The sequence below is a fragment of the Ziziphus jujuba genome, chromosome 10 (assembly GCF_031755915.1).
Source record: "Ziziphus jujuba cultivar Dongzao chromosome 10, ASM3175591v1".
Classification (NCBI taxonomy): domain Eukaryota; kingdom Viridiplantae; phylum Streptophyta; class Magnoliopsida; order Rosales; family Rhamnaceae; genus Ziziphus; species Ziziphus jujuba.
This window is the reverse complement of record NC_083388.1, coordinates 9,041,089-9,057,836: the sequence shown is the minus strand read 5'-3', so window position 1 is coordinate 9,057,836 and position 16,748 is coordinate 9,041,089. Positions and strand designations below refer to the sequence as shown.

Sequence of the window (16,748 nt, the reverse complement as noted above, 5' to 3'; positions counted from 1 at the left end):
AGTTTAGAATTGTTGTAGATTATGAAAGAATCAGCAAAAGCTCTGCTGGAGCAATAATAAGGTTTTTTTTTTTTTAAGTACTATAATTAGTGTTTGATAAACTATTATTTCAAAATTATTAAAAGTTATATAATTAGAATCTAAGCGTATACTTAACTGTTTTAATTATATAACTAAAATAGATATAAATGATCATTTCCTTATGTGTATATATATTATTATTATTATTATATATAAATAGGTAAAAAGAAATTTTATTATTAGTTGAAAGATATAATAATAATAATTTTAACTTTAAAATTCTGATTATGCCAGAAGGAGAATTTATTTATTTATTTATTTTGATTGAAATTGCTAGAAAGAGAATATGAGAAGCTATCAATGGTTATTTCTCGAATTCTAGCTTTTTGAGGGGGTAGGTTATTGAAAAATCTAAAATCTATAGCTTTACTAAATATTACATTTAATGAAAAAAATTCTCTTATAAGCCAAAAATAAGGTAAAGCATGATTCTTTAAATATGATCAAAGACAAATATATATGCAAATTGCAATCTAAAAACAATTCACAGTTATCAATAACTCTTTATAATTTTATAAGATAAATATGTGTAATTTATCAAATGAGTTCAGCTCAATTAGTACATCATTCATATTTATCACTTAAAAAACCATTGATTCGAAATATTAAAATAAAAAGGGAAGAATTTTTATTGTAAATGTAAAAAGAGATGGATAAATTTAGAATGACTAAATTTTTTATCAAAATTTTGATATCTATTATTTGATATATTTTAAATAGTTTATTTTTCCATGAATATAGGGTAATATTAATTTAATACCATTAAAAAACTACCACATAATTAATTATTAAAATTTTGGTAAAAAAATTTAATACTTGTAGTATTGTTCCAAAAAAATTGTTGTAAATGATAAAATAAAAAATCCTTTAATTTAAGAAGGCAAAAAAATAGGATTTTCAAAACATGAAATTTAAGTGTAATTAAATCAAAATTAAAGAGTCTAATTGAGAATTTCCCCTTCCCAAAAACAAACTAAAAAGAGGTGAGTGGTTGCTTTGATTTCCTTTACCGGAAAACCAAAAATGTAATAAAAGACAAAGCAGCGGTTACCATATTTAAATAATTTTGGTCCCTTGGAAAATCCAATTTGAGGAAAGTATGAAAATAACACACCAGAAACCTTCTTTTTTTTTTTTTTTTTTAAATAATAAAGAGTTTTTCCCTTTATTACTGAAAAAAGAAAAAAAAAACCATATTACATTTATAGTAAATTAAGAATCGTCCACGCGGATAGAATATCCCCAAAAAAAATCTTTAATAGATGATATTACATTTATAGTAAATTAAGAATCGTCCACGTGGATAAGAATATTCTATTAAGATAAAGCAATAAAAGGACGTGGACGAGCATTCAGCACTCTTAGAGCCAAAAAAACAAATTGACGTGTTATGGTCGGTGGGCAAACACGTGACTTTTGACTTTTTTTTTATAAAAATTTTGTTAAATAATTTGAATTACAATATTAATTAAAAATAATATTAGATGTACTAAGAAATTTATTAAATGATAACTACCATTATATTATTAGCTTATATTGTTTAAAGGTTTTTCTTATAAAATAAAATAAAAGCATATCATTGTGATATATAATGTTGGTGGATATCTTAAGAAATTACATTAGTATTATCCTTAATTACCATTGATTGTGATAACAAGTTTTTGAAGTATCAACGAAATGGAAAGTTTTATTGATTAAATATTTTTATTTATGTTCATAAAAATATAAATTCAAACTATAGATAATGGTGAAAATTTTTGAATAGTTTATAAATAAAATGATTTGTTAAAAAAATAGATAAATAAATAAAAACTCTAAGCATCACATCTGCAGGTCTATTATTGTGATTCCATGCCGGAAAATCTGGTATAAGACCACAACGTGACGTTTAAGGTGGATTTGTTTTATTTACACAAAAAAAAAAAGGAAAAAATAATTGTCAATGATTCAACATCAAGAGAAAGATAAAGGAGAGAAAAACCAAAAGAAAAGTGATAATGGAGTTCATGAACGTTTGAAGTATCAGTTTCCACAAAAGCGTATATTTTTTATCATACAGATGATAATGATTTTTATCAGGGAAAGTCACGTGTTCATATATATATATATTGTTTTTTCGGCGTATTGAAGTCAACCAACTTGGGGCGGAAAGGATAATCAACGAAACGCGTCCATTTGGAGGATGACGATGACGACGACATATTTCACTTCCTATGCGTCGCGGATACGGGGACCAGCAGAGCAGGATCGCCGATTCGATTACCGTCCGATATTTTATTCTACAAATCAGATGGCAGCGGCTCAGTTTCAGAAATTTTCAATGAATTTCAAAATGCCTTTCCATCTTCTCTTTCACACTTCAGCCTTTTAAATTTTTTGGCTTCACTACCATCACTCTCTCTCTCTCTCTCTCTGCTGTAAATTTCCAGACCTTCCTTGTCTTATTCGCTTCCTTTAATGTTCGTTTTTCTAGGCACTTTTTCTCCGTCCAATGCAATTGAGATTGTCCTCTCATTTCTGATTCCTGGGTTTGTTCTTGTTTTTATACCTTCTTTTAGTAGCTTCCTTCCAGGTTTTTATACAATGCCCATTAAAAAGCTAAGCTAAACTGACCGAAGCTTGCCGTCCATCAATTTTTTTTTACAAAAAAAAAAAGAAAAAGTAGAAAATTTGAGAATTTTGCGGCAGATACTTCGTAGTTGTGTGGATTTTTTGGATACCCTTTTCGAAGGATTTTCTGTTTCCATGAATGGTTTAAATTCAACCATGTCCCTGTTTCAGACTACTCGATTTGTTCTAGCTCCGACAGTGAGTCTGTACCCAGTCGGCCGTCCAACGTTCCCACCAATTTACTCCATGAGAGAGAATCAACCTCAACATCGACATCGACATCGACATCGATATTAACTACGACGTCTTCGAGCTCAATTTCGGAGGCTGATTCTATGGACGTCGGGGATTCATCGAATGCCATGCTCAAGTTCATTAACGAAATGCTCATGGAAGAAGAGCTGGATGGGAAACTGGAGGACTCTTTGGCTCTTCAAGTCGCTGAGAAATCATTTTATGATGTGCTTGGTCAGAAATACCCTCCTTCACCTATTCAACCCCCTTTTTCTGGTTCCTTCAAGAATGTCGATAAGCTGGTTGATCGAATTCCCCTGAGATTCGGTATCAGCGAGAAAGACTACTACCAAAGTGGATACAGCAGCAAAGACTCCATAGCGGCCAACACAAGTGGGGTTCACGACCAAGATGGGTACGAATATTCTGAGGTCCAAACATCTCCTTCTGAGCCTCAGGTGTGTACACGTTCGGTTCCATATTCGTTTTGTGATTTACAATCTTTTGGGAATTTTAGGGGAGGAACAGGGAAATCAAGTTCAGTTATCATTCCGAGTACAAAATTTGGAACCATTGACATGGAGAGAAACCCATTATCAATGACTGCAGGGCATGGTGAAAATGTTGTGGACATGCCGGAGGAGAGAAACAACTTGCCAACTGGTTCAAGAGCCAAGAGAAATCATCAGCTGGACCATGGTGGTGGAAATCTAGAAGGGAGGGACAACAAACATTCAGCGGTTTATGCCGATGACTTTTCTGATCTACAAGAGATGTTTGATAAGGTTTTGCTCAACCATGGGGATGATGACGAGTCAAATGCTCTTCGTGGGTTTTCTCATGTTGAAGGACATAGGAAGTTGCAGCACATTGAGCAGGCAAAAGAGTCCGGTAAGAAAACGCGTTCCAAGAAAGTACAAAACAACGAGGAAGAAATGGTAGATTTGTGGACCCTCCTAACTCAGTGTGCCCAAGCTGCTGCAAGCTATGACCAGATAACTGCAACAAAGCTGCTCAAGCAGATAAGGGAGCACTCTTCTGTAGAAGGTGATGCAACTCAGAGGGTAGCTCATTACTTTGCTAGTGGCCTTGAGGCTCGCTTGGAAGGAATCAGGACCCCTTCGTTTACGCCCCATGTGAGGAATCATGTTTCACCTGCTGATATTTTAGAAGCTTACCATCTCTTTCTTACTGCTTGTCCTTTCAAGAGGATGTCCAATTTCTTTGCAAACAGAACAATCTTGAAACTAGCACAGGAAGCTACAAGGATTCACATTATTGATTTTGGTATTCTCTTTGGTTTCCAATGGCCCTGCCTCATCCAACATCTCTCAAAAAGACCTGGTGGACCTCCCAAGCTCCGTATCACTGGAATTGAGCTTCCCCAACCCGGTTTCCGACCTGCTGCAACGGTGGAAGGGGCAGTGCATCGCCTGAAAAATTATTGCAAGAGGTTTAACGTCCCTGTTGAGTTTAAGATCATTGCTCAGAAATGGGAAATTATCCGAGTTGAGGATCTCAATATCGATAGAGATGAGTTTACCGCAGTAAACTGTTTGAGTCGCTTAAAGCACATACCGGATGAAACAGTGATGCCCAACAATCCAAGAGATACTGTCCTCAAGTTGATCAGGAGCATGAATCCTGATGTTTTCATCACCGGTGTTATCAATGGGACATTCAACTCACCCTTCTTCCTCACACGGTTCAAAGAGGCACTATTCCACTACTTCACGCTGTTTGATATGCTCGATGCCAGCGTGCCCCGAGAAAACAAAGCGAGAATGAATTTTGAGAGAGCAATATATGGAAAGGAAATTATGAATGTGATAGGGTGTGAAGGTGCAGAGAGAATTGTAAGGCCGGAGACCTACAAACAGTGGCAAGCTCGGATTACAAACGCTGGATTCAAACAGATGACACCAAACCAGGATATAGTAGAGAAAATTAAGAGCATGGTGAAATTGGGGTACCATAAGAACTTTGTTGTTGCTGAACAAGGGCAGTGGTTGCTGCAAGGATGGAAGGGAAGGATTTGCCTTGCTCTAACCTCTTGGAAACCTGCCTAGGTCTTTGGAATATAACTAGTTTAGGCTAATATTATTGCCTGCATGTTTTTTTCCTTCCAATGGAAACTTTTTCATGTCATCTGCATCCAAGGAGCAATAGATGGATAGGGGACCAAAATCATGTGTGTTTTTTTTTTTTTTTTTTTTTTTTTGGCCCTATGTTTTTGGTCAACAAATCATGTTTATTGGCTCTGTATGTATATTTTCTGTTGTTATTGTAATTCATTCATTGGGGAACAGGTGGCATTTTTACCAATGTCCAAAAATATACATTGGTATTTGATGCATGTAAGACAATAAGTTGCTCTGGCACTGATGGATACAATAAGAAATCAATATTACTTGTATAGACAAAGCTCAACCAAATCATTTTATAATTATCCGAGGCTTGTTATGAGGGACAACTTCGAGTGATAACAATTTTTAGGACCACGTTCAGAATTTGATCCATCCTAAGAAAAAGGGATTTGGTCAATCTGAACAAGCAAAATAGAACCTCTACTGTGTTTCTTTGCACATGCTTCCCTTCATTAAACATATAATTCAACATCAGTTTGACTCGAGCTCTTGATTGATGACTTATGAAAGCTTGAGTTTGGCTTTTGAAGTTCAAAAACATCTCAGAGCGTTTGGACTGTTTTCTAGAGGTGCCTGATTCTAGAGTTGCTTTAAGTTTTTGTTAAAGCTTAAAATCAAAGCTAGTGAAGTGTAATTTCTCATGAAACGACTTCATAGAAAACAAAGTTATAAAATTGCAGAATAGAAGTTATCCCAAACATAGCTTTTTAATAGTTTGTATCAATTCTGCCTAAGAAGGACATGTCCTTGCTTGAGGTAAATTCTAGATATTGAAAAAAACCAATGGTATTCCCAGAAAACATGCTCGGCCCCACCCCTATATTGGCGGGGGCAGCACGGAAGTACAGGAAATATTCTCCTAGAGATGAATCCCCGTGAGAGAGACAATACTAAAAGCCCATTTCATAATAACGTTCTTCTCCATTCAAATGGCGAGAGGTAAAGATGTTGATTTGGACCACATTCATTGAATGCACTGTTGGTCAAGTGAGATCATTTTATTTTATATTCATTTATTTTCTCTCAGCTTTAGGTGGTGGTGGTGGTGGCGGTGGTCTCTTTATTGAGTGAGGCCTTAAAAGATATCATAATCTGCTTAGATGTGCATATTTTGTTGGGTATTGTTTGGGCATTACCTTAATCCTTCATGCGGTATGAAAAAAAATATTTACACAAAAACAGCTACCATGTGGTGCTCATCTCTTAAACTGCTTGCCTATTTCCAGGAAAGTTTTCAGAGGGACAAAAAAGGTCACTGTAATGGTGGGAAAACCCAATTAAGTCAAAATAATGGAGGCCCCATATGGGCTGAATCTGGTCCATCATTTGATTCATGAAGAATCTCCAACACAACATATTGGCTTTTATATAAAGGGGGAAATTCATCAATTGATTGGTTTTGGTTTCAAACTCGATGTTGAAGCTTTTGGGCTGTGGGTCCTAATTCACACGGTTGAAGGCAAGCAAAACCTATTGCTTTTTTGAACTTACACATAATCATTTTGCTTTTGATTTTTATCTTGTTTTGATTGATCTTTTGATATAAATCTCGTATCATATTGTTGTGGAAAACCGAGTTGGATATAAGTTCAGATTTCTGTCTTCACAAGAAGTAGATATTGAATTTTATTATTATTATTATTATTATTACAATTTGAGAAAGGAAAGATTTTTTTATCTGCAATATATGAATTTTAAATTTGAAAATGTACTCTAGATAAATCTCAGATTATAAGGTGAAAGTAAACTAAATATATATATATATATATATATATGATAAAGCGGACAGTGACTGCATGGTTAATTTAAGATGTCTTTTTAAAATATAATAAGAATTAATATAATAAAAAAAATTCAAAATAACATTGCATCTAATATAAGAATATAGATAATGTGCAGAAATTCTCTCGTTAGGAACATTTTGTCCAGAATAATGCATATTTTCAATTGAATATGAGTGTAAAAAAAAAACACACACACACACACATATATATATATATATATATACGTATCCATTTTCCTCATTAATGCAGTTTTATTATGTTCGTGATTAAATGGCAACTTTTATGCTGCACTGTTGTTCAATTTGATAGAAAATTGTTTTCCTTTGTTTCTCTTCTTATTATTGCTATTGGCTTTAAGTTGGACCGCGTTAATTTGTTATCGGTTAAGTTAGCAAAAAAGTCATAAAGTACTAGAAGTGTCTAAACGTCTATTGCTTGACCGGTAAATTAAATCAAGTATTAAAAAGAGTGAAGGCTAGGACAGTCAACGATGGCATTTTATGGCAGGTTTGAATGTGAATCAGATTCAAAGAATTTTATCGGTAAATTTGCATTTTGAGATTGAATAATCTAACTGAGAGACTATAATGCAATAAGGCAATAATGCAAAGGGGAACACTATATATATATATATATATATTAAATTAGCATAAGCCAATAGCCCCTGTAATATCTAAATTCATTAAGTGACAAGATTCAATGAATGCAGCAAGTTGGGTTATTACTTTAAATCCTTATTTTAATTTATTTTATGGTTGAACTGAATCAGCAAATTACTATTGCCTTTGCGTACCGTATCTTCATACATCTATATGATAACAATTATTCACCACTATATTTAATGATTAATGCAGATAGGGATTTGGGTGGGACAAATATATTATTCTTTGGAGAGAAAAAAACAAAATTTTAAATCATATTAGGTGCACTATTTTAACATATAATTTAGCAAGGTCATACTTTAGAACTTAAAAAAAAATTATGTCTTTAAATCTTAATTTGTTGCATTTTAATCTAATATATTTGTTTTGCTAATAATTAGAAGGTATTAAAATGTTAATCTTTGAAACTCTGAAATATAAAAATTAAAATTTTTTTAGGGAGGAAAATCAAATTTATATACTAAACTCTATAATAAAATTAAATTGGCATGGTTTGTCCGTAAACCATATGCATAGTTGTACATTGGTCTTAAACATTTTCTTTTTTGCCATTTTGATCCATAAACTTAATTTATGATTCTCTTTTATTCTTAAACTATTTTTTGTTTATTTTTTAGCAATTTTAAAATATATAGTGTACTTAGTGTAACATGTAGGGTTTTATAAAATTGTTTGATTTTGTAATTTTGTTGTTTTCTTATTATAGGAAGTGCACCATATATCTTAAAATAGATTAAAAAAAATTAGAGTACAAAATAATTGAAGAATCAAAGTGTATTAAAAAATAAAGTTTAGGGACAAAAGTGCCAAAAAAACATTTAATGACTAAATTGTAAGCATGGGTATACCGAAAAGTATCGAATATCAATAAAAATTTATAAAAAATGATAAAAATCTATTTTAAAAATGGAAATTGTTGTTGAAATTTTATTATTAGTTTATTTAAACAATCAATTATCAAATTGTTCATAAAAACTGCAAAAATATTAAATAGATATTAATTTTTTTTTAATTAATTTAATTTATAGTAAACGGTAACAATTATAAATCAACTATTATTAATAAAAATATGCCAAAAAAAAAGTATATATTTGCTAAATTATTTATTTTACAATTACATTATAATTCATAAATATCATCTCAATACTCATAGAACTCTTAGATAATTGAAAATTATTAGTATTTTTCTTATTTTTATTTTGAGATGTGAAATGTAAAAAATAATTATTAAAAAATGTATCTTCTTAATAATTTTTCATATAATTATTAATATGTTAACCATAAAAATCCTGCATTAAATATAAGGATCTTTAATGTTTAGTATAATGTATTCTGTCATTTTTTTTATTTTTATTACTTAATGTTATTAATTTAAATATTATCAATTCTACATAATATTATATTTTCATAGTATTATTTTTTATTTTTATATAATTAATTATTAACTTGTAATTATGGAATTATGTAATTATGCCATATATATATATTTAATCAATGAATAAAATTTATTAAGGTTATTAAATTTAATTTATTTTATTTTATTTATATAATTAAATATTTAAAAAACAATTAAAATATTAAAAAAATATCACTAAACAGCAATAATATTTTTGAATTTTTTATTAAAAAATTTATAGATATTTCTAAAACTTTTCATGAAAATTTTCAAAAATTTACATAGAAATTTTTGAAATTTCGATGGATATTATGAAATTTTTTAACTAAATTATTAAAGATTTGATATAAATATTTTGACGAAAATTTACATAGAAATTTTGGTAAAATTTTGAAAATTTTAATATATATTATAGAAATTTTATCTGTTTTCATTTGAAACCTAAATTTTATTTGGACCCTTTAAAAAATTAAAAATTTTAAAAAATTTTAAAAAAATATCGGATATTTTAAACCTTATTTGTGACATTGTTTGATTTTGTAATTTTGTATTTGCTTGTTAAAGTGAATATATTGCATATTTTAAAAGTGTTAAAAATTCGACTTAAAAATATTTTAAAGATCAAAAGGCACCAAAAATAATAAAATTTAGGGAGAAAAGTGTCTAACAAAAGTTTAAAGATTACTTTGCAAATATGGACATAATTTATAAACTAATAATGCTAATTATCCAAAATTAAAATTGAAAGGTCTGAATTGCATATTTGATGATGAATCACATAAAGCCTTTGACCATGATTAAGTGAAAATATTCAATTAGACAAATGCAACAAATCGAAACGTCTCAATTTCAATTTCAACATTTCAATTAGACTTGAATTTTTTTGGGTTAAAAATTCAATTTTTCCAAAATATAGGATTTTAAATTGTAATTAACCTTATAAATTAAAGATTAATTTTTTTATTTTTATTTTTGTTTTTGTTTGTTTGCTAATCAAAATTCAAGGGTGTTGAATTGTCAGTGTTAGACTGATGCATTATCATATGGTAATATAATATTTGATTGCTTCCTTGTTCATCAAGATATAGTCCAATTATTTTACCAAAAAAAGATAAAGTCCAATTGACAACGATTTCTGGTAAATACCAAAGCAACTTTAAACAAATCGAAAAAAGTGGAAGAATTCCATTATTTTGAAAAAACCAAGAACAGGTAAAAATAAAAATAAAAAAAACACATAAAAACCAGATTATAGGTCCTGTCTCTCCAAAGTCCAAAGTGACTGCCACCGGGGCCAAAGATCTCGATTAGGGTGGCGGCTATATTTGTCTCATTGCCAGAACCTTCCGAGAGTGTTCACTACCATGAAGCTGTTAAGCTATATCTCTTTGCAGCAGAGACTGTATAATATATTATCATTTCCCACTTTTTCACTTCCTAGATAAGCATCATTATTTAATAGCCAGCTTCTTCTACCATTATCTTCGTTGATTGGGTTCAGTTTACTCACTTAAACTTTGGTTTCCCATTTTCATCGTATTTTCTTTTATTGCTCAAATTGCATGCACTCTTGCTTGTTAATTTCCTGAATCTGTAATTCTTTTATTCTTCATCATCTTCTTCTTCGAGAATCAAGTTTTTTTGTGAATAATCTTTGAAGGTGGTCTTTTTTAATGGACACCCTTTTGGAAGGATTACCTGGTTCTGTAAACAGATTCAGATTTGACCATGATTCAACCTTGGGCTATTCAAACCAGAATCTTGCTCATGAGTTCAAAGTAGAGCATAAATTCAATGGTTCCCATTTCTCTCCTGACGATTTAGAAATTCCTTGTGATTCATCATCTTCTCCGTCTTCGGGATCGAGCTCATCCGATGCAGATTACCCAGAAAACAGCCAAGATTTCTCTCCTGCTGTTCTTAAGTACATAAATGAGATGCTGATGGAAGAAGAAGATTTGGAGGTCAAGCCCTGCATGTTGCAGGACTGTTTGGCTCTCCAAGCTGCTGAAAAATCTTTGTACGAAGTTATTGGTCAGAATTATCCCTCTTCCTTTAATCAATCTCTTTCCGTTTGTTCTAGCAAGCGGGTTGATTCAGAAGGGGGTTTTGATCAACATGAATTCGAATCTTCTTTTATCCAAAATTCTCTAACTGATTCTCCTCCTGTAGATTCCCTCTTAGTTTTAGATTCTCCTCCTGTAGATTCCCTCTTAGTTTTAGATTCATTTTCTGAAACCAACTATGTGGACCATTTCAATGAAGGAATAAAGGAAGCAAGGAAGTTCCTTCCAAACAGGAAGGTGGAAATCATTGATCTGGAAAGCAGTACCCCATTGAAGGTTGATGAAAGGTACAAATCGAAAAGCATATCGAAGGGGAAGAAGAATCATCATCGAGAAGACGGAGACGCTGATCAACAAGGGAGGAGTAACAAGCATTCTGCTGTTTCTCCAGATTCTTATGAGCCACAAGAAATGTTTGACAAAGTATTGCTTTGTCAAAATGGACACCCAGATTTAGAATCCTGCGCTGATGACAACGACAAAATTGGGGAGAAGGGAAAGTTGCTGACAAAGGGATCAAGTAGCAAAAAATCAAGGCAGAAGAAACTGGAAGTTGTGGATTTGTGGTCACTTCTGAATCAATGTGCACAAGCTGTGGCAAACTATGACCAAAAAACTGCAAACCTACTACTCCAGCAAATAAAGCAACATTCTTCGCCGTATGGTGATGGAACTCAAAGATTAGCTCATTACTTTGCTAATGGTCTCGAGGTTCGATTGGTTGGAGGGTCACCATTATACATGACTTATGTCAGTAATGGGACATCGGCTGCTGATATCTTGAAAGCTTACCATGCCTACATCACTGCATGCCCTTTCAAGAGAATGTCAAACATCTTTGCTAACAGAACAATTGCTAAACTTGCAGCCAAAGCAACAAGGCTTCACATCATCGATTTTGGTATTCTCTATGGTTACCAATGGCCCTGTCTCATCCAAGGTCTTTCAGTGAGATCCGGTGGACCTCCAATGCTTCGTGTCACGGGCATTGAGTTTCCCCAACCAGGTTTCAGGCCTTCCGAAAGGGTTGAAGAGACAGGGCGAAGATTGGCAAACTACTGCAAGAGATTCAATGTCCCATTTGAGTACCATGTCATAGCAAAGAAATGGGAAACTATTCGATACGAGGACCTCAAAATCGATAGAGATGAATTCATTGCAGTGAACTGTATCTACAGGATGAGGAACATACCGGATGAAACTGTGTTGGAGGACAGTCCGAGGGACACAGTTCTGAAGCTGATAAAGAGAATCAATCCGGACATATTCATCCATGGTGTTGTTAATGGGACATACAACACGCCTTTCTTTCTCACACGGTTCAGGGAAGCACTTTATCACTTCTCTGCACTGTTTGATATGTTTGAGGCAAGCCTGTCAACCGAAGATCAAGACAGACTGAGGTTTGAGAAAGAAGTGTTTGGTAAAGATGTCATGAATGTCATAGCATGTGAAGGTCTGCAGAGGGTTGAGAGGCCTGAGACTTACAAGCAATGGCAGGTTCGAAACGTAAGGGCGGGGTTCAAGCAGGTACCACTGGACAGAGAGATAGTGAAGAAAGTGAAGAACATGGTTAGGTCGGAATACCATAAAGATTTTGTTGTGGATGAAGATGGGATGTGGATGCTGCAGGGATGGAAAGGAAGAATAATCAAGGCCATTTCTTGCTGGAAAGCTGCCTAGGTGTTGAAAAAGAATTTTATATTGAAAGTTCCTTGACCATCTTTATTATCTAGGCTTTATAAATGTAGGCCACATATATATAACCTTTATGATGTAACAGGCACTCTACTTGCTTGCTTAATGATATTGTTTTTTCTAAATTAATTGAAATTATTGTTATTATTATTATTATTTGCAGTATAATTAGTTGAAATTTCAAAAAGATTTAACCTCATTCTGTTACTACACCCTTTCATGGCAAATTATATCAAGACTTACTAAATATTCTTTTAATTTTGAAGCTGATTTGATCCACCAGAAAATACTTCCAAGCTTTTACTACATTGTACAACTTAAAATACAGATGGATGAATAATCAAACATTTAAATACCCTCATTTTAATTGTTGACCCATAAAATTAAACCAGTTTCTACCTCAAATAATTTTCTGTCAATTAATTTCAATGCAATTGGATACTAATTAATAATTTATAGTTGAAGGATGTACTTATCTCCTTTCAATTTTATTTTATTTTATTTATTTTATTTCATTTTTATTTTTATTTTTTTATACATTTGCGTAGGGGGATTTGACTTCAAAATCATTGTCCAACAAATTAGTGACTTGATTGTTTCGGCATGGATGTTATTGTTATTACTTTCATTGTTTTATGGAGTGACTGAATCAGAAAGGTATATAATGTATACCATGTCTCCACATAAAAGATAATAATATCCATATTCCTTGTAATGTGAATATGGAGGAACAAGGTTTCATTATATTCACTTAATTAATAAAAGCAAAACATGTTTTTTAAGAAGATATTCTCAGTACCAAAAAAATAAAAAATAAAAAATAAAAAAAATAAAAAATCAGAAACCCGGAAAGAATTTAATTATTTTAAATAAAAGAAAAAGGAAGCAACAGCCTACAATTGCGGATCTTTCGGTCCACAAGTCCAAAGTGACTGCTCGTAGATTTATTGGTGGTTGAATTTGAAACTTTCCAAGAGGCATCGCTACCATGAAAGCTCTCTTTTCCAGAACTTTAATTTGTTTCTTATATTCTTTACTTTCTCCTTTGCTTCATTAATAGCCCCATCTGCTATACTTGTATGGTTTATCTTCTCCTGCTAATACCAATATCCTTCACATCCAAAATTCTTCCATGAAACCTGCTTTTCAAATTTCATTTTTTAAAACTTCTTGACCGATCGGTGGTCTTCATCATAAATTTCATGGATACCCATTTTCGAGAATTGTCTGGTACAAATCAGAATCTTGTTCATGAGTTTGATGTCATACATGAAGTCACCAATTCCCGTTTCCTTCCTGCCGGTTCAGAACTTCCTATTGATCATTCATCTCCATCTTTGGATTTGAGCTCATCAGAGGCAGACTATCCTGAAAGCAGAGACTTCTCCAATGCTATTCTCAGGTACATCAGTGAGATGCTGATGGAAGAAGAAGATTTAGCAGATAAGCCCTGCATGTTGCAGGACTGTTTGGCCCTCCAAGTAGCCGAAAAATCCTTGTACGATGTCATTGGTAAGAAGCATCCTTCCTTAAATGACCAGAATATTGAGAACATAGATGTCAAATTTGGCCAGAGTCTTGGTCATCAAGGAAATAACAAATATGTACCTACTAGTAACTGGTTAGGATCAGAGGGGGTTTCTAATGGAAGTATATTCGAATTTTCTCTTATTGAGTCTCCTCAAGATAGCCTTCTAGTTCCAGATTCATCTCCTGACACACAGTCCATTTCGCATTCAAAGAAAGGAATAAGGGAAACAGGAAAGGGAATTAGAAACGGAGAGATTGAAGTCATTGATCTGGAAAGCAGGCCATCATTGCCTCAAGAACCAAGGGAACTAGAAGATGGAAGTTTTAACTCTCAAAGTGGATCAAAGGGAAAAAAGAATCATGAGAGGGAAGATGATCGTGATGATCTTGAAGAGAGAAGCAACAAGCAGTCCACGGTTGATGATGAAAGTTCCGTGCCACAAGAGATGTATGATGAAGTATTGCTGTTTCAGACTGGAAGCCAAGAGACAGAAACAAGTGCTCTTCATGACAAAATGAAAATTGAGAAGGGGAAATTGCAGAGTTATAAGCAGCCAAAAGGGTCTAATGTCAAAAAAGCGCAACAAAAGAAGCAGTATAACACCAGCGAACTAGTAGATTTATGGACACTACTGAATCATTGTGCAGAAGCTGTGGCAAACTATGACAAAAAAACTGCAGATGAATTCCTCAAGCAAATAAGGCAGCATTCATCTCCCTATGGTGATCAAACCCAGAGATTAGCTCATTACTTTGCGATTGCCCTCGAGGTACGCTTGGCTGCATCTTCCCCATTATACATGACCTTTGCAAGTAACGAGAGATCGGCTGCTGAACTCTTGAAAGGTTACCAGGTCTACCTAAACACATGCCCTTTCAAGAAAATGTCAAACTTCTTTGCTAACCATACAATTTTGAAATTAGCAGAGAAAGCATCAAGGATTCACATAATTGATTTTGGTATTCTTTACGGTTACCAATGGCCCTCTCTTATCCAAAGTCTGTCATCAAGGACTAGTGGACCTCCTTTGCTTCGTATTACAGGTATTGAGCTACCACAGCCAGGGTTTCGGCCTTCAGGGAGGGTTGAAGAAACAGGGCGTAGATTAGCAAACTATTGCGAGAGATTCAATGTCCCATTCGAGTACAATGGTATAGCACAGAAATGGGAAACCATTCGATATGAGGATCTCAAAATTGACAGAGATGACTTCATTGCTGTGAACTGCTCATCCCGGATGAGACACATACCTGATGAAACAGTGCTGGAGGACTGTCCCAGAGACATGGTTCTGAAATTGATCAAGGAAATCAACCCAGATATTTTTTGTCCACAGCGTTGTCAGTGGGACATACAATGCGCCCATCTTTCTCAGACGGTTCAAGGAAGCCCTTTATCACTTCTCGGCATTTTTTGATATTTATGAAGCAACTTTGCCCCGTGAAGATCAACAAAGACTCCTGTTTGAGATAGAAGTATTTGGTAAGGATGCCTTGAATGTCATAGCATGTGAAAGTTTCCAGAGGATTGACAGGCCTGAGACTTATAAGCAGTGGCAGGTTCGAAACATAAGGGCCGGGTTCATGCAGCTACCATTAGACCAGGAGATATTGAAGAAAGTGAAGAACATGGTTAGGTTAGATTACCATAAGGATTTTGTTGTGGATGAGGATGGGATGTGGATGCTGCAGGGATGGAAGGGTCGAATAATGGAAGCCTTTTCTTGCTGGAAACCTGCTTAGGGGCTGCAAAAAGTTCTCATCATTGCAAGTTCCTTTTTCTTCTTACTATACGCCGTGACTTGACTATGTAACAAGCATTTCACTACCTTGCTTGCCCATTATACATCTACTTTTAACCCTCTTTTAGTTTACGTCATTCTCTCATGGCACACCAATATTAAGCAGACTTATTCAAAAGGTTTTTATGTTATATATGCATTAAAGAGGTCACAAGTAATGGTGTGTGAGAGGCCGTGTGTTAAAAATAATGTAAATATGAAGTTGGTCCACTTCTAATAGAGACTTTTGAAAATAATAATGGTAATTCAATTTAGTATCCATTCACAAATACAAAACAAATCATTTAGGTCCATTTCTATTTTGAGTGTGGCAGACCATACTTTGGAAATGCTCTAGATTTATCCCTACTGGAATATCTCTTTGCATTCCAAGATCTTCTAAAGCAATTACAAAAATTCTTCTCAAAAAAAAAAAAAAAAAAAAAAAAAAAAGAAGTCGTATTATGTGTAGACTTTAACAAATTACATATAAACTGAAAACCTAAACTAACATGAATTCATCAATTATGTTCCTCGTACCATATATATATAGCTGTAATCTGTTGTCAAGCTCTCATTAAACAACTTGAATAGACAATCCACCATAGATGTAGCGTCAAAACGAAAACGAAAAACAAAACCAAAAAATGTAATCGAATATTAATTACTAATTATAAAGCAATGTACCCTCACTTCAAGTTTGAACGCAAAGCATATTGAAATCATTATTTTATCAACCAATTGCAAAGGAATTGAATA

At 33.3% G+C, this 16,748-nt stretch overlaps 2 protein-coding genes and 1 pseudogene across 2 annotated transcripts; all 3 read left to right on the top strand.

Annotated features, from left to right (window-relative positions):
- Positions 1–2,098: 2,098 nt before the first annotated feature.
- LOC107411041 (scarecrow-like protein 30) lies at positions 2,099–5,341 on the top strand. Its single transcript, XM_048467855.2, has one exon. The coding sequence runs from the start codon at positions 3,027–3,029 to the stop codon at positions 4,992–4,994; it is 1,968 nt and encodes a 655-aa protein (XP_048323812.2). The 5' UTR covers positions 2,099–3,026; the 3' UTR covers positions 4,995–5,341.
- Positions 5,342–10,177: 4,836 nt separating this feature from the next.
- Positions 10,178–12,834, top strand: LOC107411030 (scarecrow-like protein 14). The gene has a single exon (XM_048468915.2). It carries the CDS (start codon positions 10,588–10,590, stop codon positions 12,661–12,663), a length of 2,076 nt encoding a protein of 691 aa, XP_048324872.2. The 5' UTR covers positions 10,178–10,587; the 3' UTR covers positions 12,664–12,834.
- A 749-nt stretch (positions 12,835–13,583) lies between these two features.
- Positions 13,584–16,264, top strand: LOC125420932 (scarecrow-like protein 34; annotated as a pseudogene).
- Positions 16,265–16,748: the final 484 nt, after the last annotated feature.